The 24,179-nt window shown below is 39.8% G+C and overlaps 1 protein-coding gene across 1 annotated transcript in view; it reads right to left on the bottom strand.

The window, feature by feature from the left end:
• The window catches only part of Dph5 (diphthamide biosynthesis 5), a 29,888-nt gene extending 6,104 nt beyond the window's left edge, over positions 1-23,784 (bottom strand). Inside the window, exons 1-5 of the mRNA XM_059266129.1 lie at positions 23,664-23,784; positions 23,309-23,466; positions 19,334-19,458; positions 11,586-11,694; positions 2,182-2,302 (exon numbers count right to left, since the gene is read on the bottom strand). Of these exons, the coding sequence (XP_059122112.1) occupies positions 2,182-2,302; positions 11,586-11,694; positions 19,334-19,458; positions 23,309-23,443 (490 nt within the window). The 5' untranslated portion in view covers positions 23,444-23,466; positions 23,664-23,784. The remainder of the gene's footprint in view (positions 1-2,181; positions 2,303-11,585; positions 11,695-19,333; positions 19,459-23,308; positions 23,467-23,663) is intronic.
• Between the last annotated feature and the right edge of the window lie 395 nt (positions 23,785-24,179).

Raw genomic sequence — 24,179 nt, 5'->3', positions numbered from 1 at the left:
TTAAGTATTTCTGAAATTTGAAATATCATCATTTCATAGTTCTACTTGTCTGGCACATACAAAAATGAACGTTATTGAAACTATGTCCTCCAATACAGTTAGTAATGGAAGTCATGTTTTACTTTAAATACACAGTTAGTAATGGAAGTAAAATTTACTTTAAGTCTTGAATACTTAAGGTAACACCTGCATTAATTCATTCACCTTGAACTTGTAAAATGCAACATGTCTACTGTAAAACATGTAAAGCAGAGATGTCTACTGAAAATGTGGACATGGGTCTCCTACAACCTACTCCAGCCCACCTGAAACTATGTTTAAGCAATAAGTTCCCATTACTTCATACAGACTTTCCTTTCTACTCTAATGCTTTGTACTTAGAACTATCTATGTAACTAATGTTCATTTACTAACTTCTGACTATATCACATATATTAATCTTGTCTCTAAATAAATTATAAGTTGTTTGCAGTTTCCTACCATGCTTTTTGCTCCCTAATCTCTAATCCCTGGCCCATAGCAGACATTCAACAAGTACATACTAATTTAAATGATGAAATCTATGATTTGAGAATTTGGAAGCCTGACACCCTACACTCCATACATAAATAAATAATAAAATAAGACAAACAATAACTGTCTCAGTCACTGTTCTATTGCTTTGAAGAAACACCATGACCAACCCTTATAAAAGAAAGCACTTAATTGGGGCTTGCTTACAGTTTCGGAGGCTTAGTCCATTATCATCATGGTGGGGAGCTTGGTAGCACACAAGCAGACACAGTGCTGGAGAAGTAGCTGAAAGTTCTACATCCTGATCCACAAGCAGCAGGAAGAAGAGACACTGGGTCTAGCATGGTCTTTTGAAACCTCAAAGCCCACCCTCTGAGACATACTTCCTCCAGTAAGGACACATCCACACCAGCAAGGTCAGACCTGGTCCTTCTAATCCTTTCCAAAGTCCCACTCCCTGGTGACTAAGCATTCAAATACATCAGTCTATGGAGGCCATTCTTATTCAACCACCACGACCACAAAAACAGCCAAACATATCAACCTTTGACTCGGGGGCTGGTGAAAAGGCTAAGCAAACAAACACACTTATTGCTTACACGGATGACTGTCATTTGATCCATAGGACCTCATGGTGCAAAGAGAGAACTAATTCCCACAAGTTTTCCAAGTGTTCCTCTGACTTCCAAACATGTGCTGTGCCATGCACATGCATACACACACATATACACACAAAATAATTTTTTAAAAACCACCAAAACTAGTTTGAGAAGCACTACTCTCAACAACCCCACGAGGTAGGATGGCTTATTCTTATTTAGCAGTATGAAGACAAAGGCTAAGAGTTATTCTCAGTATTTTCTAGCTCATAAGCATAGACACTGGGATTTTGTCTTCTGGTTCCAACTCTAAGTGTCATTTCAAGGTTAATTTCAGATGTCAGCTATGTTGTGGTCATCAAGGGGAAAGTGATTCTAGTATTCTTTTCTATAACATGTACGCCTAGAAGAGGCTCTTAGACACAGGACTTGTTAAATCCCGGTCTCTGCTGGAAGGTAAAGCCATGTACATCTGAAACTCAGTACTATTTAGTAGCTTGTTGCACAAAGTAGTCCTAGCCCTTTCTATGATAAACAGGAAGTAGAATTTGGACAGGATAGTACAATGAGGGGAGCTGGAAATAAATTTGTATTTTATTTTGTTAACAGTTAAATGAATGGTACCGGGAAACTATTCAATATTCAACATCATCTGCAAAATAGATTTTAACAAAATGATCTTTGGAGTATCTTTCAGAAGTATCATTTTGTAATTTTGACAGCAAATGTCCTAAAAGATGCAAAATGGTTGGTGACGACAATAAATGCTCACTACATGTCTGCTGAACTGCAATAATGATGGACAAATCTGTAAATACAGACTCTTGGAAAGGATCTATAGGTTCTAAGAGGGAACAATAAGTCTGAGCATGAACACAGGATTTATGTGATATTTCAAGCTGAGAGTACGGGAAAGAGCTATGTATATACAGTGGCTAGCCTGTGTCCGTGTTTTGTTTCTTTTCTCTACCGAGTTATTCACAGAACAGTTGGACTTCTATCACGAAATGAACACAAGAGAAGTCTGACAATTCACTGCACGAGAATAAGGAAGCTTCCTGCTGCTTACCAAGCAAACACAATGTGTGCATGCCATTTTGTCTGTTCTTCTTCACTCGGTCAAAGAAGCTCTCTGGTCTCCAAGTGTCCGTCCAAAACACAATAGAAACTGTTTCTCCAAACTTGTACAACTAGAAAAGAAAACATTACTTAATGATACAACCAACACTATTATTCATAGGTCAAGAGCCCTGAAATAGGGCTGACGACCCAGATGGAAAGGAAGCTCAGTAGTTAAGAGCTAGTACTACAGTTGCAGGCACCCAAGTCTATGCAGCACATAATCACCTCTACCTCTAGCTCCAGGAAGATTTGACCCCTCTGGCCTCCATGGACACCTGACTCACATGAACATACCACCCCCATAGACGTAATTAGAAACTTAAAAAAAAAATCAACCTTCAGGAAAAAAAAAGCACAGAAATAAAAATAGCTTTCAGCACTCACAACAGGTGTCAAAAGTTTAATATTCTGCTTCCCTGATAAGACTACCAAGCCTTAGAAAGATTAGTTGACTTACCTAAGGTCACACAGCGAAAAATAAATAAATACACAACCTGAGGTCTGAGGGAATGTTCTTAACCGTCATCTTAGCTCAATAAAATCCACAAACTGCATACTCACTCTTACTATTTACTGCTCACAAGCCATACCCTCCCAATTTAACAAGATTATCTCTGTTCTTCATGTCGAAGTCAGACAGTAAGGACCTTCCCCAAATCACCGTCTCACCCAGTGGGTCCCTGTCACTACAAATAAGAAGCTGCATGAGTCCACTGCAGCCCAACTCTAGAGCTTATGCAAAGAACAGTCAAGTTTTGGAGGTTGGCTCTGTAACCTGGTAGCTGTGCAGGAAAAGTACCAATACCATCTATCCTGTCCCCAGCTGTGGGGATCAAGTGACACATAAAAATTATTCATATGATGAAGTTACATGCTAATTTATAACAGCTTTTGCAGAGGCACTGTATAAAAGAGATCTGTTTCTAAAAACATAGTACAGTAAAGACAATGCTAAAGTTATAGAATGATTTAATTCTTCAATTTAAACAGTTCGATACAACTTGTAAGAAACCAGGAATGTATAGACACTGAAAAGCCACATCTAGTAACTTGTCACAGGTTAGAAAGTCATTTTACTTTCCTAAGCCTGTGCTCTTGTGTGAAAAAGGAAGAGACAAGTCTCAACTGGGCACCGGAGATGCTGTTTCCTGCAGTGAAGCTTCCTTCTCACTTCAGTTTCAGAAGCTGTGGCAAGAGGTGCCAGGAAGCAGACAGGAAGGAAGCAAGAAAAGGTGGGGCACTCAGGGCATCCATCCCTACTTCTCTAGAGCAGCTAATACTTCTCAGGCTTTGTATACCAAGGTCTTAAAACCTTAACAGTCATCATAGCATCTCTGAGTCCTAAAAGGATGGTTCATCATGTCCCTAATATGCTACAGACTCCAATTTACCTCAAGGAGCTTTACTCTCAAAGCCCATTTGAAAGTTATCTGAACAAAAGATCTTCAGAGAGAAGTCATGCTACTCTGTAGCAGGCGTGTTCACCAAGACAGTGTACAAAGACTGTGTTGCTCCAAATATTCACTCATGTGTCTTCCTGGCCTGGGGAAGAAGATTTCTCTGTGACAAATGCATTTTGAGTTCTAAGATAGGTTTCTTAGACTACACTCCCCAGGATCAACTTCATGGGAGAGGCCCTAACTCTGCAGAGGAGTTGTTACAGTTGCTGTCCTATGACGAGCAAATTTATCCAACGAATAATGAATACATTTGTGCCTACTATGTGCCAGGCACTATTCTGGGCACAGGTTTAAAGTGATAAGCCAACGGACCTCTGGCCCTCATGAAAAAGCTGACAAAGGCTCTGGACCCAGGACAGTGGTTCTGGTCAGCTGCCTGGTCATTGACAAGGCAGATAACCTCTGACCTGGACAAGAACACCCTGCATGGGGAGTGTAATGAGCACAGTTTTAAGAACTGAATAACCAAGGGCATACTGAGTGCCTAGTTGTGTCTCATACACTGTCAGGGCTCAGTATATGATGCAATGATGTACAGGATGATTATATGAAAATGTCCTGAACTGCTGTGTCCTGACAGGATCCAACTGCTCTCTTTGTTGGCTAAGTTCAAGAAGTACCAACTATGCAAAAGTACTCTTAGTAAGCTACATTTACAATGGACAAGTTAAACTATGCACTTTAAATGGGGTCTGTCACCTCCCATCAAACTTGAAACATGCTGTTTCATGAAAACCTTCATGGAAAAGTATATTTCTATTTGTGTATTAATATTTAAGAGGCTCTGATATTTTAAGAAATAGGGAAACAAAATCATGGAAGCAAGGAAGTTCTTCATTCAAACACAGTGATCAAGCCTTGAAAAGAGAATTGAGATGCTAGTCACATCTAACCTAACAGAAGTGTTCTCTGTGAAAGACTGTGCACTGCCCAACTGGGAGACTGGAGGAACCCTCACACAGGCACTGCCTCCTCGGACCCTGATTTATAACTGCAGCCACTCTGCAGCAAAGGTGCACACTTCTTCAGTGAATGCTGGAACGTTCTGCAAACAGTTTCACCACTGAGATGTCAGTGCCTCAAGGAACGGAAGGACCGGCACTCTGCATTTCACAACCAAAGGACTTACCTTTACCAGCAAACTGTAAAAAGAAACTGGAGCAAATCTCAGGGACAAGAACTGAGGTGCAGAAGCCTCAACACTGGGCTGTCTTACAACTCTGGCCTGTGTGCTATGACCTTACTTCCTGACAATATTGTTCATCCAAATCTGACAATGTTACTGTTTCAAACCTAAGTTTGAAAACTACAAAATCAGCTGTTTTCTCAGAAATACTAGAGGAAACACAGATCTGTTCTTCTTTTATCTGGGATAATTTAGAGAGAAAGCATCCCATCTAACTTGGTACTGGATTGTGTTTTGTTAAAGAAAAAGGAAGGAAAACAAAACCTTCAACTGAAAACCACCCATCCAGTCACCGTGTGAGGTACTAACTACTGAGGCAGAGGGCGAAGACGCACAGGAAAGAGACACAGCAGGTATTAAAGAGTCCTGTTCAATATGACATATGGAGCGCACCTAGTCGCAGAGTTCAGCCCTTTCCACACTCAGAGAAAAGCACCTGCAAGTGTCTTCTGAGAGACAGACCACGAGCTGGAACTCACAGACAGAAAGGATGAAGGTTCAGGAGTGGGCATGGGAAGGACAAGAGGATGAGCTACATAACAGGATGGCATAAGACAGTTACTAGGAAGAGCAAGTGTATGTCTAAACTGTACCTCACATTTCCGACATCTTACCACACACCTATCCCTATCAACTCCAGCTGCAGAACTCGAAGAAATACGAGTTTCTATCAATTATTCCCTACTGCTTTGAGCCCTTGACAGCACCTTTCTGAGTGACTCCTAGTCTCCTAACTCACCTCACTGCCACCACCATTTCGCTCCTGTCCACACAGCATTTTTACACGGATCCATTTATTTCATGTTTATATATACACATACAGACATGGACGTGGTATGGCAGGCAAAAGACAACCTGTGGAAGCTGGTTCTCTCTCTACTATGTAGATTCTGGGCACTGAACTTGGGTCATCAGGCTTGGTAGTGAGCACTTTTTACCCTTGGAGCCATCTTGTTGGCCCAGTACAGTACTCTGTAAAACTGGACTCTATAACTAGGATTTAACACTTGTTATCTTGTATTAAAAATGTTTTCTGTGGTTTATTTTTTTTTTTAAAAAATCCAATAAATCAAGAAGTCTGTTATATATGTATGAGTATATGAACTATAAATTTTCACTTGCTAAAAAACCTATTAGGGTCCATATGAAGATTAAATCTGTGAATATCGGGAGGAAACAAAGACAGCAGAAGTGTCGACATACACCCCACAAACCCTCATAGTCACTCCTAGTCAAGAGTGACTAGTTTTCCTATCTGTATGGAGTACTGATCCTGGAGATGTTTTGTGTCGTTGCTTTTACCCTGCATGACATTAATAATACACTGATTTTTGATGATACTAAGATTATGAACATGGCTACACATGAGGCACGTATGTTGAGTACATGTCACAAAAGAACTACAAAATCTATGTTCTCAGCTGGGCCGTGGTGGCGCACACCTTTAATCCCAGTACTCAGGAGGCAGGGGAAAGCAGATCTCTGAGTTCGAGGCCAGTCTGGTCTACAGAGCAAGTTCCAGGACAGTCCAGGCTGTTACACAATGAAACCCTGTCTCAAAAAACAAAACAAAACCAAAAAAATCTACATTCTCATATATAATTGGGAATCCATTTATGAACTAAATAAAAATGAATTATATTTTAGAGTATGTTACTCCAAAGACAGTATCTGATTTAGAAGGCAGAAGATAAACAATTTACCTCAGGAAATACCTGTTGTGAATTGATTATTTTTATGATGCTGTGATAAAAACAACAGAAGATGAATAAACTAAAGAACTAAAGAACTAAGAATAAAAATGAGACTGCAAACATTCTGAATAGGAAAGGTATTTACCGAGTTGTCTGAGTAGAAAAAATGGTACAGTGAGACCCACAATTTAAAAGAAACTACTGAATGAGAAGGATGATGAATCAGTGCTCTACAACAATGGGGACAGTAGGTGTGGTGGTACACAGGTAATGCCAGCACTTGGGAGACTCAAGCAGAGAGATGGCGAGTTCAAAGCCAGCCTGGGCTATGTAACCAGGCCATGTCTCAGAAAATCAAAACAAGGGTAGCGAGAGGGCTCAGAGGGTAAAGACACCTGCCTCCATGCTCAATGACTTGACCTTGTCCCCAGACGCACGTGGTGGAAGGAAAGAAGCCCCGGTACAAGCTGTCTCATGACCTATATGCATTTACTGTGGCACACGCACCCCAACACACAAATTAAAAAAAAAATAGTAAGACATGGAAAGAAAATCAAAATAAACAATAAAAACTAGAGACAAAAATCAAAATAAATACGAATTGAAGACAGAGTTGATGGGAAGGAAAGGGAAATGTTTAATAAGCATGCTAATGAGTTGGCAGGTCTTAGGTTCTGTGGTGAGAGCCATGCAGAGTTCTGCTGTCCTCGTTACCCATGTCCCTTTGCTGGGCTGTACTTTCATCAATTACTACATCAGGTCCTAGACCACAATGAAACCACTTAATGCTCTGAAGCCTAACAATAAGAATACTAACTACATCATCAACAGTGCTGACTATTATTAGAGGGTCATGAAATGAAAAAAGGAAACCCGTTGTTACTTTTTGAAAGTAATACACATTTTTTCTAGAGTAGACATGTACTATATAAACAAAAGAATACATGGCAATACTCTGGGTCATTTAAGCAACAGCCAGAGAAAGTGGAAGTACTTCATCAGGATGAGAAAAATTACACAATTATCCGCTAGCTCCTTGAAGACAAGTCATGACGGCATCCAAAGGCACTTCCCAAGCAAGCATTCAGTAGATACACAGTATTTACGGAATGAATACAGCATGTTTGTCTTAAATACGTCCAACTTGCAAGCCTCTGATACACTTTTTGTTTCAACTGGAAACTTTCACTAAGGATGAGACTTATGGTACTTCTGTACCACATGACCCACCAAGATCAGAATGTTCATCGGTGGGTTATGGATATGTATTTGTATACACAGGTAGACGTGTTAGGAAGCTCTGCAGCTATTTGCTATCAATAACACCAAGATCACCAAGAATCTGCTGTCTACCAAAGAATCTGCTGTCTACCAATAAATGACCAAGTCAAGGACACTACTCAGTGCTTAATTTCGAACCGTCCTTTCAAGCTCTTTAGAGAGCTACAGAACCAGACCAGCTTCAGAGGGGACAACCGAGTCAAAACACTGTGCCCTCTGGGTTAGGAATGTTGGCTGCTATGCTTTGAGGCTGAGATGACAGAAGGTGCATTTTGCCCAGGTCTTTCTTCCACAGCACTCAAAGCAGCACTTCCTCCTTTCAATAACACAATGTTTCTGAAGTCATGACAAAGCATTCGAGAGGACAGGACACCTTCCAAAAGTGAAGCCTACTTCCCTTTAAAATTAAGTAAGAGAACATGAGGAGGAGCCTGCTAACATTCTCCATCTGGCAGGTGAATTTCTGGTAACTAACATCTGCTCTTTCAGTCCCAACAAGCTAAAGGGAGATAATGAAGTATATTCATTTTCTAAGATTTTTACTTGCTTGTGTTGATGGTTCTGAAGGCATGACCTCGTACCCATAGCTGCAGCAGCTTGTTAAATGCAAATTCTCTTGGAGCTTGAAAGATGGCTCCATAGTTCAGAGTGTGTACTGCTCTTCCAGAGGACTTGAGTTCAGTTCCCAGCATCCAGGCTGGGCAGTTCACAAAGTGCCCTGTAACTACAGTTCCAGGGGACCCAGTACCCTCTTCTGGCTTATGTGGCACCCACATGAACACACATACACACACACACACACACACACACAAACACACCACACACTAAAAATGAGGGGGGTATATGGGAGAGGTTGAAGAGAGAAAAGTAGGGGGAGATGATATAATTATATTTTAACTTAAAATAAATATGGTAAATAAATTTACATTATTACGTAAATGTAAATTCTTAGACCCCCCCCCCCCCCCAACAGATCTACTATTCTCAGAAAGTCTGCTGGTAAGGCTTAGCAGTCACAAGCCCTCTAGGTAGGTCTGATGAACATTGTCTCTGATGGTCATTTGTTCAGTATCTTCCACAAATATAGTCCAAATATTAAAGAGAATAAGTTCAAAAAGGAAAGGAATTCAACCTAAGATCTTGCATTATACATAGTATGTATGCATTTATTTAAAAGTATGCCATGTATATATAGTTGACTCTCCATATCTATGCTTCTAAGTCAATGAATTTCACTAACCACGGAGCAAAAGTATTTGGGGGTTTGGGAGACTGTTTCTGTAATTAATATGTACTACTTTTTCTTGTCCACTATAACAATACAACACAGCTATTTCCATAGCACCTGCCCTGCACTCGATATTCTAAGTACTCTGGAGATGAATTAAAGCAGATGAGGGTCTATGTGCAGGCCGTATACAAGTACTACACCATTTTATAGAGGGAACCTGAGCATCAGCAGATCTAGCATTTTTAGGAGTCTTAGAATTAGTGCTCATGAGAAAGACAACTGTCATTTCTTCAATGTGTTTTAAGTCAGAGAACTGTAAAAAAAAAAATCAATCCCTCTTCTCCATGGAATGCGAATATTTTGGGTGGCACAGAGGTCTATCTTCACAGAAGCCATTGTAGATGAGAAGGAGGAGCAAGGCACATCCTGTTGTGACAGACACTGTCATTTCACACACAGATTAGTAATGAAATGAAGGTGGGAAATGGAAACAGTTGCCCGGAAGAGTCCATATACAATCACGAAAGCTAAATTGTTTTTACAACAATATAAACATAAATACAATCTCAGGAGTACATATGGAAACTGTCAATTCTCACAGCAAATTCCTTCTCAAACAGACCTCTTCTGTTTTAGATAGAACACAATTAATTACCTCTTGAAACAATTCAGAAGATCAGAACGACGGGCCAGCAATTGAGTTCTTGGTCTACACAATAGATACCTTTGCAAGGTATTTGTTTTTAATGCTTAAGAAAATAAAACAAAAACAATACTCCTGGGAAAACATGATAGAGAAAGGGCTACTTTCTTCACAAGACCTAAAATTAAAACCAACATAAAAAAATATGTTCCATTAATTTAATGTTTATACTTCTTTCTTACCACGCGACATTTTATTTTCTTCTTTTGTCTTTTTTTTAGTAACCATTAAATCTTTCAAGGTATCACTGCCCAAATGAAAGTTTTTTGTTTTTTTATTCCATCTCTGTTACAGGAACATTTTTAGGAGTCATTTTCTCTACCTGACATGTTCTTTGAAGCATTAACAGTTTAGAGCCCTGTGAAGAGCTTTCACCCTGCTCCAATACAGAAATGCTTTCAACTATAAAGACTAATCGGCAAGAGTTCTTTTAAAGTATACATCATAGACAAAAGGGATACAAACTCCTAAGCCAATACAAATGTAATAACTCAGAGCAAGGGGCAAGCACTGCAAAGTGATGTGTACAATTTTGTCTATTCTTCATAAACAATTAAAATTCATACTGGATGGCCAGCATTAGTCAATGAAACAAAGCTATTCTTCCTAAGCAACAAAGAGCTAGTTTTAACACATCTTATTTTTCAGATGTTTATTTATTTGAGAGGAGGCATGCTACAGCATGCACGTGCAAGTCAGAAGACAACTTGCAGAAGTCAGCTTTCCTTCCACCATGTGGGTCCCAGAGTTCAAACTCAGGCTGTGAAGCTTGGAGGTAAGCCCTTTTACTTACTGAACAAGCTCATGGCACCAAATGTATCTTTTAAAAAATACCTATCATGGTACCAAATGTATCTTTTAAAAATTATCTATCCATAATTGATGGATTTCAGCAAGATAGATCAGGGAAGGTCTTATTTTACGCATTCTAAGGTGCATATATATTTCCTATTAAAACATAGAGACTTAGGGTATCACAAGCAGTATCTTAAAAAGCACTGCTGTGCCGGGCAGCAGTGGTGACACACGCCTCTAATCCCAGTACTGGGGAGGCAGGGGCAGGAGGATCACTGTGAATTCGGGGCCAGCCTGGTCTACAGAGTGAGTTCCAGGACAACCAAGGCTACACAGAGAAACCCTGTCTTGAAAGAAAAAAAAGCACCGCTGCCATGCAGGGATCACAGCTGCCATGAAGTATGCAAGTGTCAATATCAGAACATATATCACACTTGGACAGTGGGTACCAACAGCTTAAGAGAAAATCTTAGAAACAGCAATAGAGCACTTTTCAAGCTCTCTGAGCGACAACTGTTGGAGTTAAAAATAACTAACTTTACACACCAGCACTTGGAACATGGCCTCAACGCCTTCGTCACTGGCTTACAGCTCTGTATTCATCTAAGAAACACAGCATCATATGCTCTCAGTAAAAGAGAAAGGGATACTGTGTGGGAAACTCAGGCTCGACTGCACTGATTATATAAAGACTGTTTAGGAATAGTTAATGTAATTTGCTTCTTCTTTCCTTTTTTAAGTATATATGAGATCGATATAAAGTTAAAATCATCTGTAACTAAATTTACATGGCCTGTTGAAAGAAGGGTTACAAGAAAGGAAAAATAATAATTAATTTATAGGAAAACATTACAAAAAACTTAGCATATGTTTCAAGACTACATTCTTAAAAATTAAGATTTATCACGCCTATATGAAATAACAATAAAATCAACTTGTAGCTTACAGGAAAAACAGAACATTTCCCTACATCCCATCTAACACTTCCTTTGTAGCATTACCTGTAAACCACAGCAGCCTACAGCATTCATTATGGAGGCATTGTGAATAACTTGATAAGGGATTCCCAACTTTGCTGCTCTCAGAATAAGATCACTGTGTGTTGTAGCCCTGCAGTGAGAAAACAGGTTCAGTTAAGTGAACGACACTAATCTTCTATCCGAGCTCATGAATTCAAGTCAAAGAGTTAACTGTTCTTCCTCAAATTCTACGAGGCACCTGCAGAGGTCTTTTATTTGGGCTTTTTAGGGATGCAGTATACATCTCCCTGCATCCCTCACATGATGTCATTCCAACTACAACACTAACACTGATTGAAGAAAGGAACTTGCTGTGTCCTGATGTCTGCTAAAGACATTTGGAGACTACAAACTCAGCAATTTGATTCTTGTCTCAGGGCTTCTTTAGATGAGTTTTAAGAAAATCTAGCTAGCCATTATTAATGAATACAATTGGCATTTCAATATGTACATCTACATATGAACAATGATCAAAATGACTTATCACCTCCGACATTTATCATTTCCTTGTGTTCCCATATTCAAGAGTCTTCTCTACTACCTATTTATTTCAAAATACTCAACTGTCCCCAATCATGGTTTTTACTAAATCATTAGAATAACTCCTATCTCAGCCTCTCCTGTACCCAGTAACCATCTTCACTCTAGCCCCTTCCCCAGCACTCTCTGCAGGCTCTGGAAACAATTATCCTAACATCCCCTTTTAGACATCAATGTTTAGTTTCCACATGTTAAGTGGGACACTTTAAATGATGAAGTTTCTCCTTTATAGTTCTGGGGTACAACTAAACCAAATTCCTTACTTCTGCCCTATTTGGATTTGTCTTTGTATCTTAAAATTAAAGGTGAAACAGGACATAGCCTGCTGTCCTTCAATCTATTAAATTCTGCCTGACAGAATTCCACTTGGAGTTTACATCTGTGTGCAGTCTTTCTATTCATAGCTGTTTTCTGTCTGGTTACTTACTGTATATACTTAGTGGGGTGTGTGTGTGTGTGTGTGTGTGTGTGTGTGTGTGTGTGTGTGCTATGCATGTTCTGACTCTTAACTTAAAAGTGTGATTATAACTAGGTAGGCTGGGGGAAAAGAGAATATATGTAAATATAAACTGAATACTATGACATGTAATCTCACATCAATTTAGAATGGCATTACTAAAGGTTCTTTTCATCTTGATAAAAATGCTAAGCCCTACTGGGGAAAGCAACATTAGCATGTTTGAGAAACTACTTACAAATAAGCAGAATCTGTCAACTGGTCAATGCATACCAAGTAGGAAGATCAAGGGCTTACACCCCATGAGGCAGCCAGCTACAGATTAAAACATGCCCACCAGGGAAGCCTGTTTTTAATCACACACAGAAAGTAAAACCAGTATAAAAAATTATTAGCAATTTGACTTAGAGTATTTTAAAAAAAATAACAAGAATGCTAGATGTAAAGAATGTTTTTAATACTACCTTGAACAGAATCTTCCTACTTAATATTTAAGTTCAAGGAAAAGTAAATTAGTTATTTGATGGTGTTATTTTTTTTTTAATTTAAAAAGCTTTATGGGTGAGTTACTTAAATAGACAAAGAGAAAAACTGGTTTAAGATTGTATCACCATCATAAACCCATTTGAAATAATCAGACCAAATAACGCACACATAAGTTTACTATTTTCAAATGTAGGAACTGAGTTACCTAACCAGAAACAGTGAAGAAATTTTGCCTTAACAGCACACTTGTTATGTGGAATTCTTTTAAAGACAATCTCAAAGAAAAGAAGCAAAATGGCTTACTTGACGGATTTACCCAAGTACACAAAGACAACTGTAACAGTGCTGCCGTGACATGGGGGTGGGGGGTGGGGTGGCTAGCAGTCAGGAAATTTACTGTTTCAAGGTACATGGTGAAAATTACAACCTCAAGAGCTATTAGAAGCATTATATGTTGAAATTTATTTGAAAGTTGCTTTATTTGTTAGAAAATGTCTGCACCTACAGATCTTTATTTTGACCTTAAAACCTTGAAACAATCTACCACAAAGAGATAGTGAAAAATGTAGAGAAGTAGAAGAGAAAAGGAGCTGTATGTCAGGACCTATTTGTATAACAAGCTTTACGTATGTTGGAGAAACAAGTTTTATTTGTATTGGAAAACAGAACAGACTATTGATACTGATGGCACGTATGGACAGTTATTCAGCGCCAAGTGCTGGTCAAAACATTACATGGAATGGGAATCATCAAATGGTCTACATTAGGACACAAAGAAGACAGGTAAATACAGGTACACCTGTATGTGTGTTCCACTAAGGAAAAGGTACATGGCATGAAAATCAAAACTACAGATTCAGTATACATGTTTATAGTCACGGTGCATGTTAAAATACAGAATGAACAATGAAACAGAAGACTCACTAGAAAGAGTCTTTAATGATAACTCCTTCTATGGACAGTAAGGGACAGAGGTTGCCTGATACTCTTATCTCCCATATGGCTAGGCCAAGTACTGATGCTGTACCATTTAGAGTCAGTAAAATCTCCCTGTTGCTAATTTCCACTTCTTTTTCAATAACCTGGATACAAGGGGAGTGGGGAGTTTATGGCTTTTAATTATCTCCTTGAAGGATGTAAGACTATGGGGGACAGTGATGAATAGCTATGATGAGGCTACAATACTGTGAATGTTCCTAAATTCAGTGATCTGTGTATAATAAGGTGAATTTTATGTTACATATATTTTATCACAGTTCAAGAATTACTGGAAAAAAAGAATTTAAGACTGCACATCTTAACTTCTTTTCATAGTTTTAAATTTTTATTATTAAATTTTGTGCGCATATTTTGTGGGCTTGAGTGTGTGTGTGTGTGTGTGTGTGTGTGTGTGTGTGTGTGTGTGTGTACATGTCATGGCATAAATGTGGAGGGAAGAAGAGAGATCTGTGGAGTCAGTTCTCTCCTCCCACTCTATGTGGGTCCTGGGACTCAGACTCTGGACACCAGACTTGCACAGCAAACATCTTATCATCTAAGCCATCTTGCTTGTCATCTTTTCATATTTTATTCAAATAGGTAGAAGATGCTTAAAATTAAACAGGAGACTTTTTGTCATACATGTTGCAATAAGAATTTTATTTAGTATCTTGTTGTACTTCCTGTTGTCCCTGGATTCCTCAGGTCACTCAACTTCATCCTTTTTATGGACTGACTAGTGAGACATTTGAGTGTAGTTACATGCCTGCAGTCTCCGTTAGTGATGGAGAAAGCTGAGGCAGGAGGATCACTTGAGCCAGGAATTCAAGGCTAGCCTGGGCAGCATAATGAGATCTCATCTTAAAAACAAAAATAAAAACTCAGAAACAAACAAACTTATTTAATTAATTAGATTTAATGACATATTTCCCACCATCCCATTTCCATCTACATCCCAGCAGGAATCCAGCAGTAGTCAAGAGTTACAGTACTTGAACTTGAATCTAACACAAGGTTGGAGATGATCAGGCACTAAGATAGTGCAAATTAATTATCATTAGAGTTTCAAAGGGGAAAAAAATAGTAAAATAGTTCCAAAGAATTTACAATTAGCAACTGGGTATCACCTGGGAAGTAGAGGCTGAAGGACCAGGAGTTCAAGACTAGTTTAGGACACTGAGATTTCAATGCTAGCCTAAATTACAGGAGATTGTCTCAATCCAAACCAAAATAACACAAACAAGTAAAACCCAGAGGGCTGAGCGAGTACAGAGGGTAATACTGCAAGAACACGTGAGAAACGCACCATTGTACGACTTAGTGCTAGGAGAGCGGTCACAACAGGAGCCGGGGAAAAGTAGAGACTGAAGAACAGACGCAAAGTCACTCAAGTTTAGCAGGGAAGCCAACTACAGGAAGCCACTTTCTCTGCACATTCCTTTTCTTTACATGGCACTCACCCCTTCCTCTCCGCTGCCCGCCCTACAGTCTCTTCTTCAGAACCCTACCCAGATCCAGCTCAACACTCACGAACACCAAGCACTTACATACACATTCTACTCGCATACTTAAGTCTTTCCAGCTTCTGTAATGACATCCGCCTGTTTTCCCCTCTCCTCTGGCTACATGAAATGCTCACCTTTCCTAGGGCTTTCTTTGTAACTAGGCTGTCTTCTCTTTCGTCACTCCTCTGGAGTGATCCTATTCATTCCTCTGGCTTTAAATACCACCTGCATACCAATGACTTCACGGCCAGAACAACCCAGGCTCCTGCTTGTAGAACCAGTCCTTAAGTCAGCTCCTTCCTTCTTTTCCATGTCTACCACATGCATTCAGCATCTTCCTCCTAAGCATGTTCTCCACCATTCTTTTCTTTCTTCCATCAGAAACACCTGTCTCCTTAAAGTCCACTCACACCAAGCAAGTCAAGTGGTTTTTAATAATGGAAAGAATTGTGATTTTCTTGCTTAAAAACCCTCCAAAGGTGTGCCACTGTATCTCAAATAGGATTCCCTGTCCCTCCAAAGCCTTAAAGATGGATGGCTCCTGCCTACCTCCATAACACCTTCTCATACCCTCTTCCTCTTCATGCTCCAGTCACTATGGCCTTTAGTGTCTTAACCAGTCTTTCTGTCTGCTCTGCCTGGAATGACCTGCCTAACCCCATTTCAGTCACCTGCTTAAGTATAACCTCCAAAAAAAAAAAAGGCTCTTCCATATATCTCTGCATAAGTCTCCCTCTATTTCTTTCCCCACTTTACAGACTTCCCAATATTTCTTTTCTTTTTCTGTGATTACTGTTGGTCTCTCCCATCAACCATAAATTCATATCTTGCCAACTCAGTAAGTGGGAGTGCCTATCCCAAGAGATGTAGGAAAGGTATTTGTATGAACAGATAACTGTCAGTTCAAAATATGCTTGTCTTTCTTTGCTGACTTGAGGTAAGCTAGCACAAAGTTCTTCAATTAATATTTTATTAGCAGCAACTGTGTGCCAACTATTATGAATGAAATTAGAAAGCTAGAGACATGAAGAACACTGTACATATCCACAGGAATACCAGAGACACACAAGTTATTTTAAAAGTTGTGAGGAACTATATGAAGGCTAGCACAGTGAGGGTCTAAATACAAAGTGTCTCCCAAAAAGGCTCATGTACTGTGTCTTGTTCCTCAGCTGGGGCTATCTGGGAGGTTCTGAACACTTCAGGAGGTAGGACCTACTTGAAGGCAGATGGCCAGGGGCAGGTCCTTGGGGACATCTTGTCTCTGGCCCCTTCTTGCATCTGCCTCTTTCTCCCTCAGCTTCCTGTCAAGCATGGGATGACCAAGCTCCTCTATCACATGCTACCTCTGCCATGATGGCAGTGCATGGGGCCAAGCAACCCCAGTGTGAACCCCCTGAAACCAGTAACCATAGTTACTCTTTCGTCAGGGGTTGTCAGTTGTTCTCTCAGGGACTTGAATCACGTCTACGTAAGTTACTGATACAGCCGTCGACAATCATCTCCCCTTGTCAAGTGGAGCTACCACTTCAGGCTGGCGTGACAAAGGACATGGAGAGGTGTGAGGTGACAGATGCAGAGGCCTCTGACAGACACAGGGGAGGAGGAAGTTTGAACTAAGGGGTCAGAGTGGAAAACTATGATGGAATGAGTTGGCTGGCATGAGTGTGGTCTCAATACAAGACTGGCAGGACACAGACTTGAAGAGCAGGTTGGCAAGTCTTAAATATCTGGCTAATCATGGGGCTTCTGAAGTTCTCAGCTGAGGTTTCTAAATTGTTAGGGTTTTACACACACAAACTTGACCACAACATGAGTAATGAGTTAAAAGTCTGTGTAAGTCTACATGAAGACCAGGCAAAGGGGATAGAAGTATTAATCTGGTTAAAATAATGGTATTAAAAGTGAAATTTAAAAAAAGAAAAGATATGAAAAAATTGGCCAATAAATAAATAAGTAGCCAATTGTAGTGTTCCTCAAAATATGGTGAAAACTTTTTTTTGGTTACAATCTTATGGAATAAGTTTCTTAAAGTATGATAACAATTAACTATTTTTTTTTTTGTTGTTTTTTTGGGTTTTTTTTGTTTTGTTTTTCGAGACAGGGTTTCTCTGTGTAGCTTTGCACCTTTCCTGGAACTCACTTGGTAGCCCAGGCTGGCCTCGAACTCACAGAGATCCGCCTGGCTCTGCCTCCCGAGTGCTGGGATTAAAGGCGTGCGCCACCACCGCCCGGCAACAATTAACTATTTGAAAATAAAATATAAAATAAGACAACATAAAGTATAAACCCCATTTTTTAAACTACATTTAGTAGATAACCAATTTTCCTTTTTAAATAGCTATACTAGTTTCTAATGCTTGATCTCAATTTCTCTAATCATCTGGACTAGCAAGTCTGTGGACATGTACCAGTCTAGAAGCCTCACTTTGAGCAGCAATTTTATTGTATAGAACGGACACTGTCAGTGACTAAGACTGCTCATCAGGTGACTGTAAAAACTGTGGTGCCACCATGTTAGGGGGTCTGGGTCGGGGGTTCTCTACAGAAGACACATGTTTTAGATAAAGAATCAGTGTGTTAGTGAGAAAACTCTACTACAGAGGCCCAGAGCCTGGGGCTACACAGTAACAAACTCTGAGATGAAATGTGAATATGCAGAATTGTGTCTGAGATGGAGAAGCAGGTTTGGGAGGATGGGCAAAGCAGCTAAGGACTTAGGAAGGCACCTGGAGTGCCAGGCTTTGCTCAGTTAAAATTGGTTCCTGGGAATATTAATCTAGCGATAACAGGTAGAGGAGACTGGAGTTCAGAGGGATTACTCCAGTAGTATCAAGATATTTTTTTATTTTCCTTATTTCATTTAACTATCTTATTGCTAAGAAGAGAAAAAAGGTACCATGAAATTTGAAGAAGCCTTAATTTTACACAAAACAATGTCAGGCAGGGGTTAAAACAATTTAAATATTTTATACTATGTGATTACCCAATATAATTTGCAATCAAATATAATAATGATAGAGACTCTCTGGCCCTGCATACTAACATAAATTATTTTCTTTATGACAGTCGCATCCACATGTAACTCCATTGTTTTGAGAAATATCCTTGATGGTGGACCCAGAGTGATTTAATTGTCCTTATGTTCCTCAAATCTGTGACATAAATCTTGGGTCACCAGCTGTAGACAAAGACCTCTTGTGTTTGGCTTGACACTAGAGATTGATGAGGCTTGACTAGACAAGTAGAAACCCATCTTCTTGGTAATGAGGAAGAGCAGTGCTCCCAATGGGGATGAGACAGTGAAATCAGAGGCTTGACAAATGGTAAACTCAAGGCAAGTAAGTGACAGCATTATTGCCAAATATTAGATTATTCAAAAAGAAGGGGGGAGAGGCCTAGAACAAAAGAAGCCAAAGATGCTTGCAATTATCACAGCAAATGGCAGACATGACTTTTGATAGCGTAGTACCTTATTTAATCATGACACACTAGTTAAAGGTATCTGATGCCTTATATAACCTTGCACAAACACAAAAGCATCAAAGAAATAAATGTTAGTGTTGACACTTGTGAAGGTAGTAATACTTATGATGACATCTTTATCAAATACATTTTCTTCATTCACCTTCAAACAAACAAAAAATTAAATATAAAACTTCAGGCAGAACTCAGGTAAACTTATCAGGACCTAACAAGGAAAGTTTTAAACAGAATAATCATTGCTGATAAATACATAACTCACAATGTCTATTTTGACTTACCCAAATGGATCACCAACCACAAGGAACGCAACATCGCTGACATCAGCATCCTTCAAAATATTATCTGCTTCTTGTTCCACGTCTTCCCTGTCAGCAAGAATCAATTTTCTTCCATAAAACTCTTCCTGGAGATTTAAGTAGGATACCGAAATATCAAAATGAGAGACAGCAGGTGAGTCTTCAACACACACAGACACTGAAGAACAACCTTTGTCTAGAACTAGGTGCAAATCTTGGCAACCATCCAAACACAGATCATTCAGTGTACCTCCTCAGTGAGCCAGAACTCCATATCATGATGCAATTAAACTCTGTCTTTGGGGCTATCATCATATCCCTAGAGAAAGCAGACCTCTTAACATCTGAGGCCTCTAAATGTGTGTCTAATAGACCAGGCAGAACACCAAAGGGTGAACAGAAACTATGTATTCATGAGCCCTATTCCTGAAACATGAAAATATGGAATACATTAACGATAATGATACGTGGTAGTGCAGATGTTTCACCCGATTTCTATAGGAGCATTTGTGGTATGCTGACTAAAATAAAAGACCACGTCAATAGGAAATGACAGAAAATTATGATTTAGCTGTTCACAAAAAATGAACAGTCCTACATAATTACAGGAAAAGAAATGAATTTAAATACACAGGACATTTCCATCCAAGCTACATTGTCAATTAATCTCCTGAAGGTCAGTTCTAGAGAAGAAACCCAGAAGAGTGAGCCAGTGAACTAGTGGTCACATGATACTGGTTAATGATAGTACACAAGGTCATGAATCTTATAGCTGAATTTCTGTGCAATTCAAAAATGGAAGAGGATGAATAAAATTTATTCCTTCATATTGAGAAGTCTGAGTTATTAAACGTTACAGGGACTGCTAGAGTAGAAGCAGTGGTACCCAGTAGTTCAAACAAGTAAGTACTTGAACAAACAATTAAGCATCCAAAAGCAAATGCTACAATTCCAAATGTGGTAAGTATTCCCTAATACTTAGCTCTCAATAACTCTGCTTACACAGATTTTAAAAATGTATTCTTTATTTTCACTTTTACTTTGTGCCTTTTTCTTATTCATTAATCTTTATATGTTTAACTTTGATTTTAGGAACCAGAAAACTTACAGTCACAGGTCAATTACACCCACAGATCTAAGAGAACATATATGGTAACTAGAGACACCACAGCAAAAACTGGTCTTTATTGAACTAACGTTTCCCAAAAACGACCAAGAAGCCACATGCCACCAGTGTCGTGCTAACGGTTATCCTATCTCCTACGTGTGGAGGTCAGAGGGCAACTGAAAGGAGCTGGCTCTCTCTTTTTACCATGTAGGTTCCAGGGTCAGATTTATATTATAGGTTTCCAGAGTGCTGGTTTAGATAAAACCTCTTTAGCTATTTCTAGACATATTATATTTCCTCCTTCCACTACTTTTATAAATTACTACTGAAGCCTTTCATTAAGTTTTCTTAAGTATAATACAGACAGAACCATGAACCACTCACTTGTAGCAAAGACTACATTGCTTATACATCTTTATATAATACACAGATACATTCAACCAATAAGTATGTAAGAGTTAATGTATCAAGAGAAATTGCCTAGAGGAAGCTTAAGTTGCATATGCCCAAACTAATACTCTTTCCCAGATTGGCTGTCTCTGTATTTCCTTTGGAGACTATATTACTACCACTACCATCTGGCAGTTTGAAAACAACAGTGATTAATGGAAGAAAAGGCAAACTTTGGAATTTCTTCAGCAACACTTGTATGTGCCTTTTATAAAATCTTGACTGGTTGATTATTAGTAAGTAGGAAGCATATGTTCATTACAGAAAATGAAATTATCTATTTGATTGCTGTGATATAATTATCTATAGTTGAAACCAGACTTTATATAGTTATATAGGTAATAGTCAACAATTTCTAAAAATCAGTTTGTTTTAACAAGAAAACATAAAACTGAAGTGGGGAAAAGAAGGACAGAAGAATGTGATCGAAGAGAAAGAGGCTCTACAATTTTTCTGGAAATACAAGGCATGAACTTACAAATGACTCACTTAAGGTAGATGGTATCCTGGGGCAAGCGCTCAGGGAAGAATAGGAACTAAGAGCCTGGAGAAGGACAGGAAGAGAATACTAAAAGAACTTTGAAATAGGGTAGGATCTGGGCCAAGCCACTTTGCTCAATGGAACTTCTCTGTTAGTGACTCCTGAAGTTATTCTTGCGTAGTTATTACCCACTGCTAAAACTGCAGAGACAGTATGAAAGTCTGGAGAAGCAGTTCTCAACCCAGAGCTGCTTATACTTTGTACCCTGCCTGTGTCACTATCTGTATGACACTGGACAACTTTTGAGATGTCTGTATGCCTATAAAACGTGAACGGTAACTACAGAGCACTGGGTATTGTAGCTCTGTGGTAGAGAGCTTGTGGAACATGTGAGAGACACTGGGTTCAATTCTTGGCACTGTAAAGAAAATAAACAGGATGAAGCAAAATAAATGTCCTATGATTATTAACTTATTACTATGAAATAACAGGTATTCTAGCACCTTAAAAAATACACATTAATATACTCACAAGTAAGGTCAGACCAAAGCCCTGGTTATCACTAAAATAACTACAAATATGTTTTGGGGGATAACAAAAAAATCTTGAAAATTAATACTTTACTAGCATTTATAATTTATTTACAAAGCATTTTCACATACACCTTAACAAAACACTACTTACCTTCCAATTGGTTATTTCTCTTTGACAAATGAAGACAGAAGTTTGGAAATGTATCCACTAACAACTAAAATATCTGAGAACCTTGTGCTGGGCACTGTTTTAAGAGCCTAGAAGGCAGCCACTTCTGAGCTCAATTTATACAGCAAGAAATTAAAAGTAAAGGAATTGTCCAAGGACATGTCACAAGGCAAAAACAAGCTATATTCCATTTTTCCTCTAAAGCTATTGTCCAATACCTTATTCTATTAACCTGTTTATTCTCTCAGATGGTTTTAAACTCATTATGGCTTTTGATTACTGAGGAAGACACAGTTCTGTTATCTTGAAGTAAGAGTAAAAACCAGCAAGTGTGGCCAGCAAGTCAAAGCTGGGCATTAGACACTGTTTTTATTATAGTGCATGGCCAATTCAAGAACAAGCCTTAATTTAGTCTTCAAAATTTTAAAGTAACTCTTCAACCTTCAGAATTCTCTGGTGAATCCGAGAGGAATGACCAGAAATTCCGTGGCTCACACTTTTATTTAGAAGACTTGACAATTTAAAAAAATCCTTCCCTTCCTCCCACAACACACCCATCAGTCCTTTATCTCAATATATGTTCCACTTTGAGTTTGACAATCAACCAGAAACTGACCCTTCTGCTCATATTTATTATTTACATAGTTAGCCTTAATGAGAGCCTGCTCAAGGTATATAATACACTAATAAATCCTCTGGATACTTAGTCTCGGGCTTACACATGTGGGAATGCCAGCCTTCCTGGGAGACTATAAGTATGATCTCTTTGGATATGTTGCAGACAGAAAGGCTATCACCACCGTTCCCAGTGGAAATACTTCAAAGGAGGAAGCTTTCAGATTGCTTGCTGACTGTATAACCAACTCATTAAGGCTGTGGCAGCACCTCATTAGCACTCAACTCAGAAAGGATTTCTTGGCTAGCTCATGAAATAACAGATTCTGATAACTATCCCCAAGAGTGTAAAATAACTTTCCTTTTTTTATTTACTGGAGAAAGCCACACAAAATTAGACTTGTAAAGCAGGACAAACCACCTTTTCATTTCCCAAGTCACTGTGTTAGTGTGTGAGTGCGTTTTTTGTTCTCTCAAACCCAGGGTGTGTGTTTTAAAGGGTCTAAAAAAGCAGACGCTTAGACTCTGTGCAGTCTAGTGTACGAGAATCAGATGCTAGCTAGTTTTCTTCCCCAGAGGCCTGGGAGCTTTAATCACGTACCAGGGCTTCCTTCCCTACAGTCAGGACTGAGGTGTAGGCTTCCAGATACACTCGACTGCAGCGCCTCACAACTTCCAGGCCCTTGACTGTGATGTCCTTGGCATCTCCCAGGCCCAAGCCGATCAGGTAAAGCATTTCGAACTCCAGGGACAGGGAGACTGCAGGGCGAAGGGAACAACAACAACAACAAAAAATCAGCTAACACCGGGGGCCTAAAGTCCAGGGAGGAAGATAAAAATCAACGCTGCTCCAGGGGCACGGCACCGCACCGCACGTGACGCCTGAGACCCTGCGATCATGCATACTCTTAGAAACGACTGGAATGACTGTTTTACGTAAAGCTGAATCCAATTACCCGCTTAGAGACCCGTCGGTGCTTCGCTAACGCCCCTCAAAGCCTCACGGCAGCGATTCCACAATTTTGCAGATCCCAAACCACGCGCCCAGCAGAGACAGACCTTCCGGGTCTCACCTACGGTGCCGTAAAGCGCAGGGCCCTTTACAGCACTTTACGACTGGCAGGAAGGGAGGAGGCAGGCCGCTCCCGGGAGCTGTCCATAGCTTCCCGCCGGGGTTAGGACGGACCGGTGACCTCTGGGGCAGGGGTCAAAGGTCAGGAAGGCGCCCAGCTGTGCGTCTGGAAGGGAACCGGCGGCGAGCCCACGCTCCGCTCCGCTCCCGGCGAGCCGGGGCTCAAACATCCCCGCGGGCGTTCTGGCCGAAGGCAGTAGTTCCCGAAAGCCCCGGGGACGCGGGGACGACCGGAGGGACTTCCCTAAGTGACCCCGCGTTGGCTCGGATTCGAATCCCGGCTCTGCTGCGGATCTGCTGTAGCTTATCCCGCGGTCACCCTGGTGAGGCGACAGGTTGA

This window comes from Peromyscus eremicus, chromosome 6, assembly GCF_949786415.1.
Source record: "Peromyscus eremicus chromosome 6, PerEre_H2_v1, whole genome shotgun sequence".
Lineage (NCBI taxonomy): Eukaryota > Metazoa > Chordata > Mammalia > Rodentia > Cricetidae > Peromyscus > Peromyscus eremicus.
This window is presented reverse-complemented; position numbering and strand designations above follow the sequence as displayed.